This window comes from Phyllobates terribilis, unplaced genomic scaffold, assembly GCF_046119375.1.
Source record: "Phyllobates terribilis strain yellow unplaced genomic scaffold, ASM4611937v1 Scaffold_11__3_contigs__length_659146591, whole genome shotgun sequence".
Classification (NCBI taxonomy): Eukaryota; Metazoa; Chordata; class Amphibia; order Anura; family Dendrobatidae; genus Phyllobates; species Phyllobates terribilis.
This window is the reverse complement of record NW_027362771.1, coordinates 108,574,923-108,596,216: the sequence shown is the minus strand read 5'-3', so window position 1 is coordinate 108,596,216 and position 21,294 is coordinate 108,574,923. Positions and strand designations below refer to the sequence as shown.

Genomic DNA, 21,294 nt, shown 5'->3' with positions numbered 1-21,294 from the left:
ATCCCCCACCACACATAATAAATGGGAGAAATCATTAGCACATATACGTGTTGTCCTCTCATGTCAAACTGATACATGTTTGACAAGTTACATTTTGAAACAACCGTCATAATGAATTGACCCCTACTTGTGTCCATTTGACAAACGTCTATCAGGTTTTCTATTTTTTTTTTATTGTACTGATAAGTGTTGGATGCTGGGTCTTTTAAAACAAATCAATCAACGTTAAATGGATCCAAATGTATGCATATATATTAGCAGATTATTTTATAAACTGCACACTGAAGATTTACTGCTCTATGAGATTGCTATAAGGCAGATAAATACAAGATTATTAGTAAATATACTGATAAAAACGTTAGTTTTAAAATTAATCTGCCACCAGGATTTTGCTTCTCCATCTGAGACCCTGATTCCAGCAATGTATCACTTTCTGGGCTTGTTGCTGCAGATCTACCAGTTCTCGGAATTCTGAGCTCTGTATAGGCCCGCTAACATCACTGACAGTTGTGTGTGTACTGTGCATAGGTAGAAAGCTGGCAGTTAGTGAAGGGGCGGAGTTATACGAAGCTCATGAATATAGAGAACTAAATTGCAGCAGGATTGCTAGTCCTCTAGTGATAATCTCCTGCTGATAAAATGTCGTTTTATCAAATCTTCAGCAAGCAGCCCAGTAAGTGACAATTCACTGGAATCAAGTTTAAGTCTCTACATTATGCTGTTCTCAGATTAGGTGGCACAAACCTGGTGATGGATTCCCTTTAAACACTACAGGTCCCACATTGTCTCTTGAAGATCACACTGCTCCCCAGCCAGTCAACGTCCTGATTTCTAGAGGGTAGGCGCTCCTTTTTGATTGACAGTTCAGAGGTGTAGCATTGTTACGCCACTGGCCAAAACTGTGCACTCCCAAAGTTGCTATAAGAGGCAGCAGGATTAGAAGAACAGAAGCCGCTTAAGAGCAGTGCTTACAAGCTTAATAGAAAAGAGCTTGAAAGCACTGCACATGTTCTGCTACTGCTGTAGGCCATAAGAGTGGCCACTTCTTCTGGCAGTAGGCTGTAAACAAGAAAATATAAAATTGTAATTATCAGGGGAACGGAGGGAAATTTTAATAAATAGTACATTACAAAAGTTTTTACAAGCACTTTGCAACAATAGCCATCAATGAAGATGTGACGAACCCTCTGACTATGTGCTCCCTTTTCATCACTTACAGGAGGAGGTCATTCTCAGTGAGGTAAAGGTGGCCTGGGTCAGCATTCCACATGTACTGTGCACCGGAATAATTACAAAAAACGAGAAGCGACGACTTCACAAGCGTCTCATCACTCATATCATGATTGTCTCAGAGGAGCTGTTCTTGTACTACTTGCACAAGATGGAGAAGAACAAATCTTCCTCTGTGTTTTCTGCAGAAGCCAATCTTACGCGGTTTAAAGCCCAACTGTTACTTGACTGCTCCAAATTGTACGTCCCATCAGCCATCTATTTCCTATAGTAAAATGAAAGAATATTATTGAATTAAGTATTCGAAGAGTTCTGTTTACTTAACTGATGATGTTATCTATTAAGATGGTTCAGTCAGTACGTACAGGCAACCTAAAGGTATTCATACACATTAGATGGATGTGGGCCGACAGAACAACAATCTGATGTGTATGGAGATATCCAGCCTTTCAATTCCTGGACACTTCCACATCTGCTATCGTGGAAAAGAAGGATGAGGCATGTTGACTATGAACATTTCTGATCCAGTGTACTCAATGGGGAGTAGAGCCGTTTTCTGAGGTGTCTGGTAGTGCCAATGTAATGATTTTAATCTAACATTTTTAATCTAGCATATACTTTTCAGTTTAGAGATCTAAAATTATTCACCCAGATAGTGTTTTATTTATTCCCATTCTCTTTAGAGAAAAACTTTCAGAAATCATGTAAACAAGTGATGGTCCCTTAGTTGTTCCTAAAATGAGTCAATAAATCCTGTCTTTTTTGCTACAGTGTTCCGATGACTGCAGCAGCTGAATAATCTATGGGCATTTATTGGAGTTGTGACATACACAACCCATACACAACCCAATCAAGCGAGCAACCCCTTCACTTTTAAAATACTTTATTATCCTATGTACGCTTGTCTTCCTTTTCCACATTTTTGCCTTAGTATAGGCTGCTTGTCAGAATCTTATCTAATGTATATGGGTTACTGAAATTAAAAGTCTAAGGCTGCACTACTGCCCAGCTATGAAGATAGCATTTCAGTTCAGATTTCTATCAGGTTTAGTGTTGTCATGGAGATATTATGTGGATTCATTGTACTATATGTGCCATCTATGGACCTGTATCTGTAAAGCCTCCTATAGCTGTTGGTTGAACAAAGGTTTGGTCGGCATCTGTCTCACCCAACTTTTCCATAATCTGCCAAACACTCACGTGTTCTCTATGAGAGAGCCGATGTCAGACATATCTGGCAGTGGTTTATCTCTTAGAGAACAAAAGGATCAACAGTCCGAAATCAGACATGCTGGATCCTTCTGTCTCCCAACATCAGTATTGGGGGGAGAATCAGGATGTCCCTATACTCATGTCACGGGTGTGTTAGAAGGGACAGACAGTCACCCTGCAGTTGGTTGCAGGAGATCTCTACGTTTGGCATTACAGACATCTTCTTAGAAGCTGGCTGTCTCTAGGACCCAGCGGCTGCCTCTCTGGCTAATTAGCTCCCTGGCCTGGGTGTATAAATACCTGGTGTGTCTGAGAGGGAGGTGCGGGCGATATTCATTACTACTTGTGAGGCTTTAGCAAGAGCAGTACTTCGGCCTCTCTGGAGCTTGAGGCCGTGTGCGCATTTGGCTGGAGTCGTCTAAAGCGAAGCAATTTCCCCCTGTTTGTCTACCCTTGTTGTCTATAGAGTTTAGTGGAGATCGACTAGTGCTGATCTCCTCCCTTCCCTAGCCTTAGTCATACGCCAGGGAAAGACAGAGCGAAGCATGCGTGTGGTGATTGGGGAAGAGCCAATATAAGGACCGTAGTTGAGATAGGGTGACACTAGACCAGACTAGGAGATCTCCACTCCCCCCTTTCCCTTGAGTCTGGGCTCCCTTTCCCTCTTCCCTCTGTGTTGCACTAAGTCTTTCCCACACCCTGCGTGACAACTCATTATACTGTCGACCGAGCCTGTCAATATTAACGGGTTAGTCTAATGTGCATGGGGGCCTTAAGTCTTTAACGGTCATTAGTTCAAGTGACCACTAAAATCCTTATACACATTTAATTTTCTTTTAGTATGAATGTGTTTTCAGTGAGACATTTCCTGATTACTGAGATAAAGGAACTAGAGGAGAAACAGTTATTGCACATTGACACCAAAGAGGCTTTCTACAATCATGAAAGAAATATGAAGAAAGATCAAAATAAAAAGTGCACACCAAATTTTACTATGGAATATTTCATAAAACTGGGCAGACCTGAGATTACAGTGCACAAAGAAAAAAGAGAAACAGGCCTGATGCAGGTAACATCATATCTATCTATCTATCTGGTTATCCGTCCGTCTACATCAGATCTATCTTCTGACAGAGCTTTTAATGATTTTAGGCACCATCTCATGTAATCGTTTATTCTGTGAAACCTTTTTTTTTTTAAACTTGTTTTATTGAACATTTTACAACATAAAAAGATTACATCATAGAACAAAAGAACAAACCGTATTTCTCATTGCTCATTAATGCTGTCCGGCAACGTTAACCTTGCCCTTAACATACCATGGGTCCAATATCTTAACTAATAGCATAAGACACCCATGTCAGGCACCAAATGTCACATACTTTATCATGAGAGAATACTCCTCATCGCCTGGGAACTAATGTGAGTTCAAGGGGAATGGAAAACCTTTTTGTAATGTGTGTGATCCACCAGAGCCTGGGACATTCATGAATTTCAGTGACCACCAATCAATAATATACGTGTAGTTCAATAACATGATATTTGTTGATGAATTTTGGAATGAAGAAACTATACTGAAACCTCATTCAAATGCCTGATTTTTTTTTCCTAGTCCATAACCACCGTTCTTCAGTGTTTGGTCACTTTGTCCCTTCTAACCATCAATGTGTCATCAGTGATTTTGTCGTATGATAGGAAAAATTACAAAGCTTCTCCTACCCAGTACAATGTTAAAAACGGATGGCATCCATGTGCTGCCAATGATTTTCACAGATCCGCAGACTTGCATCGATGAGTTTGATCCGTGACCCTGATCAAAAATGGATATACAGCAGGTGAAATAAATATCGAACACCTCACCAATTTTCTAAGTAAATATATTTCTAAAGGTGCTATTGACATGAAATTCTCACCAGATGTCAGTAACAACCCATCCAATCCACATAGGGAAAGAAATCAACCATAGATGTCCATGAATTATGTAAGCGTGTTCAATACCTTTTCCCTGTGTAATTTCTCATTATTGCACATAACTTAATTTATGGACATCTATGGTTGATTGCTTTGCCTGTGTGGATTGGATGGCTCCTTACCAACATCTGGTGAGAATTTCATGTCAATAGCAGCTTTAGAAATATATTTACTTAGAAAATTGGTGAACATGTTCAATACTTATTTCCCCCGCTATATCTCTTTTCATTTTTTTTGCAGACAAAAACTTTGCAAAACACATGGACATTTGAACAGTTCCATAGATTATAATAGGTACATGGTCTGTCCCTGAAAACCATGAACAGAAAAAACGGAGGTCTGAATGAGGCCAAACACAGATATTGTCATTTGTCCGCAACGGTTACGAGTTTCAGCATTCGCTTCTGAGTAACTGACTTAAAAGCAAACTTAATTCCTCAATGCCGGCTGCTGCTTTACCTTTAGATATTCTAATACATAGCCAACTTTTCATTTTAATTTATAAATCCTAAAAGTATAACGTCAGTAAAAATGTAATTTACAAATATGATTGAATCTTTACAGCTTAGAAACATAAAGCGACTGGATTTAGAAAAGGTGCAAATGCTGATTCCCAAACAAGATGACTGCAGATTTCTTAAAAATATCCAATGTGAGTAACTGTAATGTAACCTACACTGTACCGTGTGCATTATTTCCATAGTGTTATAGGGTGGGATCACTATTATTTATGGAATGTTTAGTCTTGGCTTTTGGTAGCCCAATAAGCTAGCATACATTTCAATTCCTCCATTTCTTACATATTTATACTGGAGCAATGTACAATAATAACTTTTCAAACATCATTGTAATGGAAAAATGTGCATTATGGCCGATGGTAACATCACCTTGTCTGCTGATTTCCACACAGGTGAAGCAGTAACCACCCCATGTCCATTTCTACACGAAGAAGACCATGAGACAAAACCAAGCAGCAGTCATACAACGCTAAAGGTGGTTCTGTTGTTTCCTTTGGTTTGTTCCCCTGTGTTTTACATTATATTTCTCAGATGCCTAAGATGACTTTTTATAGAATCCCTGGATGTTTCACATTTTGGGAGATTACACCCTTGCTTAGATTTAGGCTTTGTACACAATGCAGAGCTGCATACATGAAGGCCGTACAGAGGCACATAGAGCCAATCCATGTGAAGAGAATAACTCCGCAATATGGGATATGATGTAGTCAGACCAGACATATATGGATATACACTAGGCCCCATATACTTCTGTTTGTGCTGTATCATTGTACTGTACTCACAGGTTGTACAGTACCATAATGCTAATATGCCCTTATTTCTACAGCTAAATAGCGAGTGTGACATTGTAAGAGTTTGTATTAATATAGAAGTCGATATCCTGCCCTAATTTGAGGACTGGTGACCTCCTGGTTGATGAATTGAGGATAACCTTTAAACATCGTGCAGCTGAATGCCCAGGGATTATTATTGCAGCAGAAGAAGCAGAAGTCAAGGGCAATCACTTAAAAGAAGATCTCCAAAGGTACCAACATTTTTGTGCAAGTGATCGTCCCAAAGATAAAGAGGGTTGTACTCATCAAGTCTTGAACTTATAGGACACTGGAGTAAGGTATGCCAAATTTATTAAGGGGTGCATGCCATGAGCCATCAGTGTATGCTAGCTTTCTGGTTTACGTTATAGTAAATTTGTAACACTGTGTTAGACCACAACCTCTATTTGCCCCTTTTAGAAAAGTGCTGCACATGTTGCAAAAGCGCAAAAAGTTGCAAAAGCTTATTATTTTATTTATGTCTGGCTGAATGCTAAAGCGTTATATTATAATTGCTGATACTCATGTCTTTAAGGTTAATAGAAGACTCCGTATTGGAGATGCCTTACCAAGAAAAAAGCTCCTGTACTGAAGAGGAGATTCCTCCCTTAATTAGAGCGACAGCTCCTGGATACACAAATGCAGCGAAACGACAGAAGATGGAAGCTTTACTACAGGTGGATCCACAATTTTCACTCATTTTTATAATATAATTAAGAGCTATATACTTTGTTTTATGGTACTATTCCCACTTTGGTATTCATTGGGGCAGTGCAGATAAGCGATTTTTTTTTCACTGACGTAATTCGCATGTGAAAAAAAAAAATCGATGCATGCACTAGTTTCTTCCGTAGTTTCTTCAAATATATGGGTGAGTAAAAAAAATCAGGTGCCCGACTTTTTACGGATACATTCCAGCTCTGTAAATGGTCTTGTAAATGATTAATAGATCCTGTGTAAAAGACATACTATATATAAACTGCACACGGCTAAAAAGTGAGATCAAAATCATCCCAAAAAATGTGTAATTTTTATTGAAGATTTTAACATACAAAAGGGAAAATCAGCAACTTCACAAATATATTTAAGTCCATTGACACAACAAGAGGCCCAACAAAATCAAACTTCCCAGAGTATACCAATATCAATACGTAGTCCAGAAATGGATGTACAGTGGTGTGAAAAAGTGTTTGCCCCCTTCCTTATTTCTAATTCTTTTGCATGTTTGTCACACTTAAATCTGTTTTGTGATCTGAAACATTTAAATATTAGACAAACATAACACAAGTAAACAAAAAATGTGTTTTTAAATGAAGGTTTTTATTATTAAGGAATAAATCCCCATGTGTGAAGAAGTTACCCCCCCCCCCCCTTAAAACATAAATTAACTGTGGCTTATCACATCTTTGGAGAGCTGAGTTCAATTTCCCTCCCTAGTCGCACACAGGCCTGGTTACTGCCACATCTCTTCTCAATCAAGAAATCACTTAAATAAAACCTGCCTGACAAAGTGAAGGAGAACAAAATATCCTCAAAAGCTAGACATCATGCTGCGATCCAAAGAAATTCAGAAACAAATAAGAAACAAAGTAATTGATATCTATCTGTCTGGAAAAGGTTATAAAGCCATTTCTAAAGCTTTGGGACTCCGGCGAACCACAGTGAGAGCCATTATCCACAAATGGCAAATACAGAACAGTGGTGAACCTTTCCAGGAGTGGTCGGTGGACCAAAATTACCCCAAGAGCGCAGCGACGACTCATCCAAGAGGTTAGAAAAGAGAACAACATTCAAAGAACCGCAGGCCTCACTTGCCTCAGTTAAGGTCAGTGTTCATGACTCCACCAAAAGAAAGAGACTGGGCAAAAATGGCATGCATGGCAGAGTTCCAAAATTAAAACCACTGCTGAGCAAAAAGAACATAAAAGCTCGTTTCCGTTTTGCCAGAAAACATTTTGATGATCGCCAAGACTTTTGGGAGAATACTCTGCGGAGTGATGAGAAAAAGGTTGAACTTTTTGGAAGGTGTATGTCCCATTACATCTGGCGTAGAAGTAACAAAGCATTTCGGAAAAGGAACATCATACCAACAGTAAAATATGGTGGTGGTAGTGTGATGTTCTGGGGCTGTTTTGCTGCTTCAAAACCTGCAAGACTTGCTGTACTAAATGGAACCATGAATTCTGCTAAAAAATTCTTCAAAAAATCCTGAAGGAGAATGTCCGGCCATCTGATCGTGACCTCAAACTGAAGCACTCTTGGGTTATGCAGCAGGACAATGATCCAAAACACACCAGCAAGTCCATCTCTGAATGGCTTAAGAAAAACAAAATTAAGACTTTGGAGTGGCCTGACATCTGGCCTTCTATACACCTGGGTTCTGGCAGATTCATATATGGTATTGCTTAAACTCTCTATATATTGTTGCTTGCTATTCATCTTCAGGCACATGCCTTTGTACTATGCACTTTATATTGTAAGCAACACTGTCATGATTTGGATATTGATAAGCTATGTTGTGTCTTAGCTTTAGATGTCAGCTGATGTATCTATATTACCGAATGCAACTAGGCAGTTTTTGTCAGTCTTTGGCTGTGTGCCCACGATGCTTTTTTTTAAGCGTTTCCGCAGCTGCAAAAACGCTGCAGAAACGCTTAAAAAACGCATGGTAGAAGGCCTGCCATGTTCCCCAATGATAATCCGCATGTGCTGTGCACATGCTGCAGAAATTTCCGCTGCGGGTTATCATTGCGGAAAAAAACGCAGCACTACCAATTATTTTGCGGAAGTGCTGCGTTTTCGCCACCATTGACTTGCATTGAATCGCTTGGATTCCGCATCACTGCATCTGTAGATGCGGAATCCAAGCGTTTCAATGTGTGGATGGTACCCGAGTCTGGAGGAAAGAGACTCTCCTCCGGACCCGGGTACCATAGAACCTGTAAAAAAAAGAATAAAATAAAAAATAAATATTATATTTACCTTCTGATGGCCCCCGGTCTCCTTGTCTTCCCTTGCCGGCAGCTCGCGGTGGACTGAAGGACCTACTCTGACATCATAGTCATGTGACGGCAGGTCCTTCAGTGTAGTGTACCGCGAGCTGCCGGCAGCCAGGATGGAGTGAAGCAAGACTGCAGAGGCCATCAGAAGGTAAGCATAGATTTATTTTTTTATTTTTAACCATTCTCTCGGGTCACACTATATAAATCCATGCCGGTTGCATGGATTTATATAGTGTGACCAAGTTGACAAGCACTTTCCAAGTGATGCTAAAATCGCATGTGGAAATGCATGTGAAGAACGCTTCACTTCCGCTTGTCCCTGGCAGGAAAAACGCATGTACAATCCGCATGTACAATCCGCATGTACAATCCGCATGTACAATCCGCATGTACAATCCACATGCGTTTTTTTCTGCCAGGGAGATGCAGAAACACTCAGGAAAAAATCCGGAGCATTTCTGCATCGTGGGCACATAGCCTTTGATGGATTTCTTTTCAGAAACTATTCTAATTCAATAGATACTAGTATATTATCTTAGTCAATTAACCCTTGTTGTCCCTCACAGTGTGAGTTTTTTTTATTGCTTATTTTTTCTTTTTATTGTATTATGTGATTACTAATAAATAATTTATAATTTTTATGAATGCTGTGGTTGCCTGGTAGTAATTTATTACAGTAGCCAGGCCTATTGATCTATATATCTTAATTTAAAAACTGCACTTTTTGTTTACTTGTGTTCTCTTTGTCTTATATTTAAATTTGTTTTGTGATCTGAAACATTTGTGTGACAAACATGCAAAAGAATAAGAAATCAGGAAGGGGGCAAAGACTTTTTCACACCACTGTATAGCAAGTAGTTGAACATAACCAACTGAGGGTTGCATCAAGACTGAGAGGGAAGGCTGAGGGGGAGTATTATTCTATAGAAGAAATAGAGGCAAAGAGTAGAAGAAGAATGGTACATAAATGGTAGGGTTGACACACTGGAAAAACGGAAACCAATGAGGCACAGGAGAAACCATTTGTTAGCAATTTAAATTCTTTCTTCCTGTGAGTGAGTCACCAACATTTCCATGCGCTGGGTAGTAGCAACTTCTAAAGACGGAGTATCTGGTAATTTCCAGTCATGGGGATGATCGTTTTGGCTGCCTGGGGCAGATGTTTTTAGAAGAGATTTTTTAAAGCTAGGTCCAGACGTAGGAAATATAAAAAATAAGGTTGCTTCAGTTTTTTGGGGAATAGCTACTCTGGTGACTTCCATAATTACTTTAAGAACTCCCCCCCTCCCCCCCAAAACATCTCTGAAAATGACCACCAAATGTGGGATAGTGTGCCTTTGCATGACCCACAACGCCAACATAAAGTTGAGGTACCAGGATACCATTTGTGCAAAACCGAGGGAACTCGATACCACCTGTAGACTATTTTATAGTTTGTTTCCTGGGCTTCAATTGCGATGAGCGATTTATGAGAGATAAAAGCATTTACTCAATTCCTCATCTGAAAATTTCAATTGTAATTCAGTTTCCCAGGACATGTAAAAATGGGGGGAGAGATTCTAGATCAGGTGATACACGCAACTTATATAAAGCCAAAATTGCATGGTCAGTGTTTGATGGGAAGTGCACAATGTTTCGAACGGGAAAAGAGGGCATGCACATTTTTGTCTATCTACTAGGGAAAGATAAAAATTCTGGAGTTGGATATATTCGAAGTTTTGATGCAACGAGGGAGGTCTACCGTATAAAATGGCTTTGAGGGGATGGAGGGTTCCTTGGGGGGGGGGGGATTGGTTGAGTATAGAATTATAAGAGTGTGACCAACACTAAATAACAATGGGACATTCCTGCGTCGAGCAATAGATGGCCAAATCCATGGTAGGGAGGGGATGGAATAGGAGGAAGTGTCCTGGGCAATAATGACCCAAAGCTTAGAATGTGAGCATTGTACTAAATTGAGGATTCAAGAATGGGCAGCTGTCAGTTAGTATCTACAGCAGTCAGGCATTCCTGTACCACCGGTGTCTTTACACCTAGTTAAAATATTGGCTCTGATCCTTGGATGGCCCGAGGAACACCCAAAGCGGTTGAGAATGCGCTGAATCTTATTCCAAAAAGGGGAGGGGATATGTATTGGGATGGTCTGGAAAAGGTATAGCAACCTAGAAAGGATTGTCATTTTGAGGATGTTAATCCTTCCAAACCAAGAAAATTCGGTACGGTTCCAAGAAATAAGTTCCCCTTCCAGTCTGGATAAGAATGGTAGAAAATTCATAGTGAATAGCCTGGAAATGTCCAAAGAAATACAAATGTCTAAGTAATTTATGGCATCGTCTGCGTCATCTAAAGGGGAAATTACGTTTCTGAGTTTTAATTGTCTGTGGAAGTAAAGAGATGTTGAGGCCTTCGGATTTGTCAATGTTTATTTGAAAATTGGACCATTTCCCAAACTGCAACAATTCCACCATTGGCGAAGGCAGAGATATATGTGGGTTAGAGAGATAGACCAAAAGGTCCTCTGCAAATACAGAACATTGGCGTTCCTGACCTTTAATCACAATACCACGAATGTCGGGGTTGGTTCGAATGGTGCCTGTAAGATTCTTCATAACCAACACCTATAAAAGAGGTGACAATGGACAACCCTGATGACTGTCATTATTAAGAGTGGGTCAAAGAGAGAGCCATTAATTTTAAGTCTTCCAGAGGAAGATTGATACAGAGCACATATTTTCGATTTTAGAGTTGGGCCTAAGCCTTTATGGTCTAAAGTTTGGCACAGGGTATGCCACGAGACCCTTTCAGAAGTAAAGAACAGTGGTGATGTTTGCCCTATGCATACTCCCAGGCAGAAGCCATCTAGTAGGCGTGTATGGAGCGAGAGCGTGGCCGTCCAGTGGGAGCAGCCTTCTAGTGGGCCCAGCCTCGCTCAATACACTTGTATGGAGGCAGGTGCCTGAACTTCTCCATCACCGGGGACGATGAAGTCTTTGCGCTTGCTCACACGAGCGTATAACATGGCAGAGTGCTCTCTGATGTTTTATTGCATAGCACTCGGCCCCATGTTATACTATGGGGCGGTGCAGATCTGTGATTTTTTCCTCATGCTGATTCGGCAAGAGAAAAATTGCAGCATGCTGCGAGTGGCTCCGCCATTCGGTTCATCACACTCAGATGTCACTTGGTTCAAATTCTGACAGATTTCGAGCCAAGTGTCATTAATGTGACGCGCCCCCTGGGCCTGTGCTGTGCAGGGGAACCCGGAACCGGGCCTGTTGTAAGATGCTGGGGGTTGTAGTCTCCGTGTGGCGGTGACCCGGTCCGTGCCCAGGGTGGTCAAACCAGTGGCAGTCTATTGGTGTTATAATAAGTGTCCGACTACGCCACCCATAGATTGCGGTCAGTGGGGACCGCCGCTGCGCTGCAGACCGCTGAGGCTGATGTAGTTTGCGCAGCCGAGTATGGGATAACTCCCCACGGGAGAAGTATTGCCTCAGGGCAGCTAATGTGGATGATGGGAGTGATGGTGTGAGCGTCCCAGTAGTAATGGTGCTGGTGCGGCGATGAACCACAGAGACATGCAGTTGCAGTTTTCAATGCTTTACTCACAGTTCTTTATCAGGTCACTTGTGCGCAGTTAGGACCGCCCGAGTCATGCTGCGTCCACCAGGTGAGGGGCTCGGTCAACTCCCAGGCAATTCCAGAGCGTGGCACAGGGCTCCCTTCCTTTCCTTTCTCTGGCTGTCCCCACCAGTGACCCACCTTTGTCCAGCTCCCTCGGGCCTTCTCTGGGCATGCTGATCTCTGCGTCCCTGACCCTATGTGGTATGCCTTCCTGGTGGATGTAGTGAGGGGTCGCACCAAGATGTGGTAACAACCTCCGGTTTTGGCTGAGGATTAGTCGCCTCCACCAATTTGGGTTCCGGTACCCTGCTCTGCCAACCCTTCACCCTGTATCTCCTGGGCATATGGGGTTCCTTCTGTCCTCGTGTCTCTGGGCCTTTCTCTGTGTTCCTTGCTTCCTTTCTCCTCTGTTCCAGTTCCTTTCTTACTTTCCTCTCCGTTCCTCCTCCTCTCTCTTTCTGCTGTTTCTGGCCTCCACTCCAGGCCTGCCTCTGGAGCTGGGCCCAGACTGAGCCACAGCACCCTGTCAGCCCTCTCTGGCTGAGCTCCTGTCTTCTTCTCCTCCTCTCTGAACTGAACCCTGTCCTAAGATGGTGCCCACCTTATATACCTCGCTCTATGTGTGAGCCCAGGTGACTAGCACCCAATGGGCTCCTATCTATGCCCAGAGACCCACCCCTATCTGCTCCTACACCACTGGGTTTTCCTCCCCCTCCCCACTCCAGCCAGGAACAGATGCTGTCATGCCTGCACTTCTGTCTAGTGGGAGCACCGTTGAGCTGTCCCCCGGAAATGGGGTGTGTGTGCTGTATGCAGCTAACTGAGTCCTGGTCCACACTCCATCCTTATCCGGGAGTGGAATATCACACCTCTGGTTTGAGGTGCAATACCCCTGTAGCAGCCGAGCCCTCGGGGTGCTACAAATGTAATTGGCCCGATTTCTCTCACATGAGAGAATATACGACCTTCTGACCGCAGCCTTACTCAATATACATTTTATATTGTAAAAAAAAAAAGGGTGATCTTTTTTTCCTCTGTAATAAAATATATGTATTTGTCTTCCCATTAGGATTTAAACAAGTGCTCAGAACAACATAAAGAGAAAAAAACAGAAGCTTGTGTCCATCCGCAGCCTTTCACAATTGATGTGCAGATTGGTAACAGGCCACTAGTCAGAAAAGCAGATGTTCGGGCCTCCGACAGAATATATACAGATTTAACTGAAATTCAGAAATACCCTCCACTGTACAATGATTTTGCTTCAGAGGTAAGTATTCTAAAGAGAAGATCAGTAGTGCGTAATATATTGGACAGCTAAACAACATTAAAACTTGTAAGGCATTTTCCAATTTGATTTTCTTGATACAAATCTTGATAAAAATGTATATTTGTTTTCACCATATAATATTTATGTGATTTAAACTTCGGACACAGTGGTCTCAAGCCGTGTCTTAGTGTGGGGGGCTACAGTCGTGATTGCTCTGGGAGCAAAATTCGTAAGGTCTAGTACTCATTTTTTTTATTATTATTTTTTTTAAATTTTCAACCTCTAAGAAATGGCATCACTAGCACAGAAGATCTGGGACAGTGCACATGCCCAAGACTTCTGCCCAGGTGCCCTGGATGAAGCAAATACAGTAAAATACTTTTGGTAGAGCAGGGAGTCTTGGGATCTCTACCCCACCACTCTCCATCATCTAGGGCTATAGGCTATAAGGTGTTAGGCAGTACGCAGGTGGTGCATCACTGCATTGTGCCAGCTGTGCAGGCCCTCTCTGTGTATAGGGGAGAAGAAGACTCAGTTGCTCAGATTAGTATAAACTTATTCTGTGACATCCAAGCTATTCAGTTTATCACTGGGAAGAAGACACAGGACTGGAGCTCCAGATCAGTTTCTGCACTAAAAAATTTTTGTTGTTATTTTATTAATCTTCTTTTTTTTCCCCACAGAAAGGACAACAGAGCTGGTTGGGCTTTATTACATTTGGAGGGGGCACTCAAAGGGGCATCATTACTTTTTAAAGGAGCACTAAGGGGACATTATTTTCTAAAGAGAGCACATAGGAGGCATTTGCAATTTAAGAGGACACTCAGGGGGCTTTAGTTCTTTTAAGAAATCACTCAGGTAGTGTTATTACTAGTTTAGGGAATATGATACTTAACTTTCCCCGGACCCTGGCAACTCATGCTACGTCACTAGCATAATTGTTCTGTTTTGTGGCACATCAGACCCTATTGTACCTCTGTGTGCCTCCAAGTTTTTTCTGTTAAATATTGTATAAATTTGACAGAAAATAAATCATTGCAAGGTATATTGTCCCCTAGTAGCAATGCAGATTGTAATTGTTGCAAAAAATATGGCTTTTGTTTGCAGTAGTGAGTGGAGCAATGTTTTGCATCTCCAAATTGAAAGTGTTATATTATTGATTATATGATTGAAGAAATAATGTTCCACTACTAGACCGAATTAGAAAACAAATTAGAAATATTTCCACTTTCAAAAGAAAAACAATTACAGAGAAGGACCTTGCACTACAATCATTTGTCTAAATCACTCTATTTGCAGTTTTTGCTATTAGCTCTCCGCATGGACTGCCTCAGGTTGTACTGCCAGTTGCACTAAACTATGCAGTGTCCTGTATGTCATTCTAAGGCTAGGTTCACATGTCCAGTAATCAGAACGGATCCAGCAGAAATCTGTTGGCAAAATAGTTGTGAAGACATAACTTTTTTTGTCCATTTTTAAAAAACTGATCTCAGCTGGGTGCGTTTTTTTAACATTCAAGTCTGTGGACAATGGATGCATTAAATAGGCATCCGTTATCTACTAATTGAAACTGATCCAGGAAGCAAAAAACGGATCCTTTTCTGCGGCTTTCAGATTAGGTGGCGAAAATCTGGTAACAAATTTCTTTTCATACACTTTTTTAAATACAATAGACAAGCATTAGAAAATTCTAATTTGCAATTCTTATATATGCCTGTAGGTGGCAGTAGCAATACACTAACGATAGAATGAATTAATTGCTGATCTGAAAGTGGGAATTATTTTTGAAAACTAGTGCAAAACCATTAGTTGTGACCATAACAAATAATAGGCCTGTGTTATTTTCCTTAACTTTAGTATGTGAAATCTTATCAGTATCTATTTCTACCACATTCTTTATGAAACATTGCAGAGCAAAAAAAAATTAGCAAGTCATTTCTGCTATACATAGCCGTGCATTTAAATTTAAATTAAAAAAAACAAAAGTTCAAAGTTCAAATCTCCTCCCTTTTGCCCCATTAAAAATAAAAAATACAATAAAAATACACATATTTGGAATCATTGCGTTCAGAAATGTCCGATCTGTCAACATATAAAATAAATTAACCCTATTGGTAAACAGTGTAACGAGAAGAAAAATCAAAATTCCAGAATTATTTTTTTTAGTTGCAGCAACATTGCAATAAGAGGCGATAAAAACATCATATCTACCCCAAAATGGTGTCAATAAAATGTCAGTTCAGGGTGCAAAAAATAAGCCATCACACAGCCACATATCCCGAAAAATGAGAATGTTACGGGTCTTGGAAAATGGCAACAACAGCGAAAACTTTTTTTCGTACAAATTTCGGAATGTTTTTTCACCACTTAAAGAAGAAACTATATATATTTGGTATCTATGTACTTGTACTGATCAGGAGAATCATGCTGACTTGTCAGTTTTACCATATAGTGAACATAGTAAATAAAACTGTTCACTACACTGTCTTTCCATACACTATATGGTAAAATCAATGGTGTCATACAAACGTCCAACTTCATATGGCTATGTGGTCGGAAAAATACCAAAGTTATGGCTCTTGGTATAAGGGGAAGAAAAAAAACGAAAAATGTAAAATGGCCTGTTGGAGAGGGGTTAAAAGCCAGCATGGGAGACTAGTCACAGGTGGGTCCCCAGCGGCTTCTCCTTGCCCACTGCCAATGACTGACAGTTCTCTCCCTATACAAGCACGCAGGGAAAGACCTATCACTAGTGTTTCAGTCAAACATACCTGGCTGAAATCATACAGCCAGTGATTGATACATGCTACCTGTGGATCGGACAGCATGTATCAGTTGTCAGGTTCCCTTTAATGGATCAATATTGACTTTTAGGGTGGCTTCATCCAATAGGTGGCACTAGAGTTCTAGTCTTCTTCCTCTCTGAATAAGATATGTGCACTTTCCTTATGTCATATGATACAATTGCAATCAGTGTATCTGAAATAACTAAAGGAGACCACTTTGCAAACAATCCTAAAATTTCTTATCAGTCTCTCTTCAGTCCTCATGCAGACCTACATATTTCCATGTTAACGACTATAAACAATCTCTGGGTAATCTGATTATGCAGGTGATTCAGTAAGTTAGCAAATAGGGGTCATATAAAATAGTATTACACACTACACAGGGTTTGTTTGTTTGTTGTGTGTCACCATTCATGTACAACCCTTGGCAAAAATTATAATTATGGAATCACCGGGCTCGGAGGATGTTCATTCAGTTGTTTAATGTTGTTGAAAAAAAGTAGATCACAGACATGGCACAAAACTAAAGTCATTTCAAATGGCAACTTTAGGGCTTTAAGAAACACTAAAAGAAATCAAAATTAAAAATGTGGTACTCAGTAAGGGTATTTTTTTTCAGACCAAGCAGAGGGAAAAAATTATGGAATCACTCAATTCTGAGGAAAAAATTATGAAATCATGAAAAACAAACACACAAAAGAACACTCCAATACATCAGTAGTATTTTGTTGCACCACCTCTGGCTTTAATAACAGCTTGCAGTCTCTGAGGCATGGACTTAATGAGTGACAAACAGTACTCTTCATCAATCTGGCTCCAACTTTCTCTGATTGCTGTTGCCAGATCAGATTTGCAGGTTGGCGCCTTGTCATGGACCATTTTCTTCAACTTCCATCAAAGATTTTCAATTGGATTGAGATCCGGACTATTTGCAGGTCATGACATTGACCTTATGTGTCTTCTTTCAAGGAATGTTTTCACAGTTTTTGCTCTATGGCAGGATGCATCATCATCTTGAAAAATGATGTCATCAACCCCAAACATCCTTTCAATTGATGGGATAAGAAAACTGTCCAAAATATCAATGTAAACTTGGGCATTTATTTAAGATGTAATGACAGCCATCTCCCCAGTGCCTTTACCTGACATGCAGCCCCATATCATCAATGACTGTGGAAATTTGCATGTTCTCTTCATGCAGTCATCTTTATAAATCTCATTGGAACGGCACCAAACAAAAGTTCCAGCATCATCACCTTGCCCAATGCAGATTCGCGATTCATCACTGAATATGACTTTCATCCAGTCATCCACAGTCCACGATTGCTTTTCCTTAGACCATTGTAACCTTGTTTTTTTCTGTTTAGGTGTTAATGATGGCTTATGTTTAGCCATCATTTATGTTAAATCCCATTTCCTTTAGGCGGTTTCTTACAGTTTGGTCACAGACATTGACTCCAGTTTCCTCCCAGTTCCTCATTTGTTTTGTTGTGCATTTCCTATTTTGGAGACATATTGCTTTAAGTTTCCGGTCTTGATGCTTTGATGTCTTCCTTGGTCTACCAGTATGTTTGCCTTTAGCAACCTTCCCATGTTGTTTGTATTTGGTCCAGATTTTAGACACAGCTGACTGTGAACAACCAACATCTTTTGCAACATTACGTGATGATTTACCTTCTTTTAAGAGTTTGATAATCCTCTCCTTTGTTTCAATTGACATCTCTCGTGTTGGAGCCATGATTCATGTCAGTCCACTTGGTGCGACAACTCTCCAAGGTGTGATCACTCCTTTTTAGATGCAGACTAGCGAGCAGATCTAATTTGATGCAGGTGTTAGTTTTGGAAATTAAAATTTACAGGGTGATTCCATAATTTTTTCCTCAGAATTGAGTGATTCCATAATTTTTTCCCTCTGCTTGTTCTGAAAAAAATTACCCTTACTGAGTACCACATTTTTAATCTTGATTTCTTTTAGTGTTTCTTAAAGCCCTAAAGTTGCCATTTGAAATGACTTTAGTTTTGTGCCATGTCTGTGATCTGCTTTTTTTCAACAACATTAAACAACTGAATGAACATCCTCCGAGTCCGGTGATTCCATAATTTTTGCCAGGGGTTGTAGACCCACATAGGACCAGGGGCGAACACACCATTGGTGCAACCTGTGCAGTTGCACAGGGGCCCAAAATCAAAATGCACGGGGGCCACTTCCACCTTCAAAGCAGCAAGCAGCTTTTGTCACAGATTCTTTATTGGATTGCAAAGGGCCCATGTTCTGTTCTTACATAAGGGCCCTGTTCTGTCTGTGTCTGACCCTCCTGTAGACAAAACTGTAAGTGATTTTTATTTAGGGTTATATGCAAAGTTACTTCTGTTTTGATTTTAGATGCATTGTGGCAATCAAGAAAGTAGTTGGTTGTGATGGAAGGTGTTGATATCAACGGGCACAGTGGGAGCATCAGCTTACGTCTCTCAGTAGCAGGGCCTTCCCCTCGGATGTGGCACTGGACCCAACTGGCCAACTGGAATTTCTCTTGGTAGAGCCATTGCCAAACTTGCCCCTGCATTGGTTCAAAATAAAGCAACCAGGGTTAATGTCCAGCTAGACAGGGCAATAATAGGAGTGCTTGTTCCCAATAAGCAGCCTGTGTAGACATGCCACCAATCACTAGGGTGATCACATTGCTTAAGCTGGCATAATGATCACACAGGGGATGTGCTGCCAACAACATGATGCTGTATGGGGGCAACAGTTGTGAATGGCCAATAAACCAAAATCAGTCCATCTAAATGGGTCTTAAAGGGAACCTGTCATCAGGACTAGGCAGGTTTGGGCATAAAGGCGCTGTTATAATGATTTAATAGGTACCTTCAGTGTAAAAATTTGCAGCCTGGTTGTTCTTTAATGATCATTAGAAGTTTGGGTGCAATAAGCTGCTTGTGCATTGGGGCAGGCCTGTGGGCCAGAACTGTGGGTAGGGTCTTCATCTCTGCCACGGCCCCTCAGCTGCGTCTGGTGTTCGTATCTTCACACTGTAAAATTTTGCCCTGGCGCCATCCTAGCCACTGGTGGCGCTTGCGCACATTCATCTTCTGGTGGGCTTCAGCTAAATGGCGCCGGTGTCTGCACATGTGCAGATTTAGATCTCAGCTTAATGACGAGCTGAGATCTTAACCTGTGCATGCGCTGCCACCGGCGCCATTTTACTCAAGACCACTGGGAGATCAATGTGCACCAGCTCTGACACCAGCGTATTTTACTGAAGCCTTCAACCAGATCAATCTGCGCAAGCACCGTCTGCGTCTAGGAGGGTGCCGGCGCAATATTTTAAAGAGTATGAAGATACAAGGACCAGAGGCAGCTGAGGGGCCGTGGTAGAGATGAAGATCCTACCCACAGTCCCGCCACACAGTCCCACCTCGATGCATGAACAGCTTATGGCACCCAAACGTCTAATGATGATTAAAGAACGACCAGGCTGTGGATTTCAACACTGATTAGCTGTGTAAGATTGACACAATTGTAAAGGAAATGCCCTGAGCAGATATTAGTTATGTTTGCAGCCTGTTGGATTTTATACTATGAATTGTTATCTGGGACATTCCTGTCTCGCTTCAGTTTTCCAGGTAAGGGAGTGGTAGCTGACTCATAACTGATTTACTGATACATTGTATTTATATACTAATCTTTTTTCATTTTCCTCAGAAAACTTTGAACAGCATTTTCTAGTTTATATTTACACAGTAGATATAATCATATAATCGACATTTAAAGAGATGACAGAGATGGCAGATATTTTGTTAACATTTTGTTGCATATTTGCTGCAAATTTCCGAGTTTACACGACATGATCCCTGCAGTTAGATGACCGCTGATCAGCTTCATCGGCTAATGTGTACTGGCCTGTTTACACAGGCTGACCACAATTCTATGTGCACACGCAATCGTTTATACGTTGATATGATCGTTCTGTGCTCCTAGAACATCACAAATATCGGCAGCACATCTCCTGTGCACATAGGACAATGTGCTGTTGGTAACAATGAGTTTTCAGCCTGCTTAAAATCATTGCACCCAACGAACGTTTGCTGGACTGTTTAGATAGGCTGATAAGCGGAGAATGGGTTTACATAAGATCATCAATCTGGGAGGTGGCGAAATGTCACCGATTTTACACTTTGCAATAGCTATTTCGATGGGCCAATAATCCGAGAGCGAGTGTTTGTTAAGATCATCAATCTGGGAGGTGGCCTATTTATATCAGAGAATGAGCGTTAATAAGAACAGCACATCTTAATGCGAGTTTAGTGCTGCAAAGTGTAAAATCTGTAACATTTCGCCACCTCACAGATTTCAAATTACCAGGTAAAATGATGTGCAAGCATCGAGATAGCAAGAAATAGGATAGAGATAGCAAGAGAGTCTGCAGAACTGTGAATGTTAAAGGAGTACTCACGTATAGTTTCATAGTTTTTAAAAGTAGACATAAGTCCCTCCAGTTCAACCTCTAGCCTAACGATTTGGCGCCCTTTTTAAACCGCTGCACACACGAGTTTCCCATGCCACCTGACAAAGGCTGGTTGGAAATGCGCATTGGGGTGGAAGCATTGGCAGCGTAGAGCCCCCCACCCCTTTGAATTGCGGTAGCTCCAAGGTATTGTACTATTTACAATGTTGGTTACCATGTAAATTTTGCCATCTTTATACCTTGGCTACTGATATTCAGTTACTATCATGTATCATAATTGGTGGGGTACCTGTGTATATATATAATATATGTGTGTGAAATACCACTGTGTTGCTACTGTATATTTTTGATTTGACTATTGCTCTACCTCCATGCGTCCCATGCACAGGTCGCCTTCACGTATGCA

General features: G+C 41.0%; 1 protein-coding gene across 2 annotated transcripts in view; it reads left to right on the top strand.

Annotated features, from left to right (window-relative positions):
* The window catches only part of CCDC87 (coiled-coil domain containing 87), a 90,219-nt gene that overhangs the window by 18,279 nt on the left and 50,646 nt on the right, over positions 1–21,294 (top strand). For both annotated transcript variants that reach the window (XM_073651446.1, XM_073651447.1), the window contains exons 5-11: positions 1,220–1,470; positions 3,283–3,511; positions 4,978–5,065; positions 5,324–5,406; positions 5,801–5,955; positions 6,279–6,420; positions 13,439–13,636. In XM_073651446.1, coding sequence (XP_073507547.1) covers positions 1,220–1,470; positions 3,283–3,511; positions 4,978–5,065; positions 5,324–5,406; positions 5,801–5,955; positions 6,279–6,420; positions 13,439–13,636 — 1,146 coding nt within the window. The remainder of the gene's footprint in view (positions 1–1,219; positions 1,471–3,282; positions 3,512–4,977; positions 5,066–5,323; positions 5,407–5,800; positions 5,956–6,278; positions 6,421–13,438; positions 13,637–21,294) is intronic.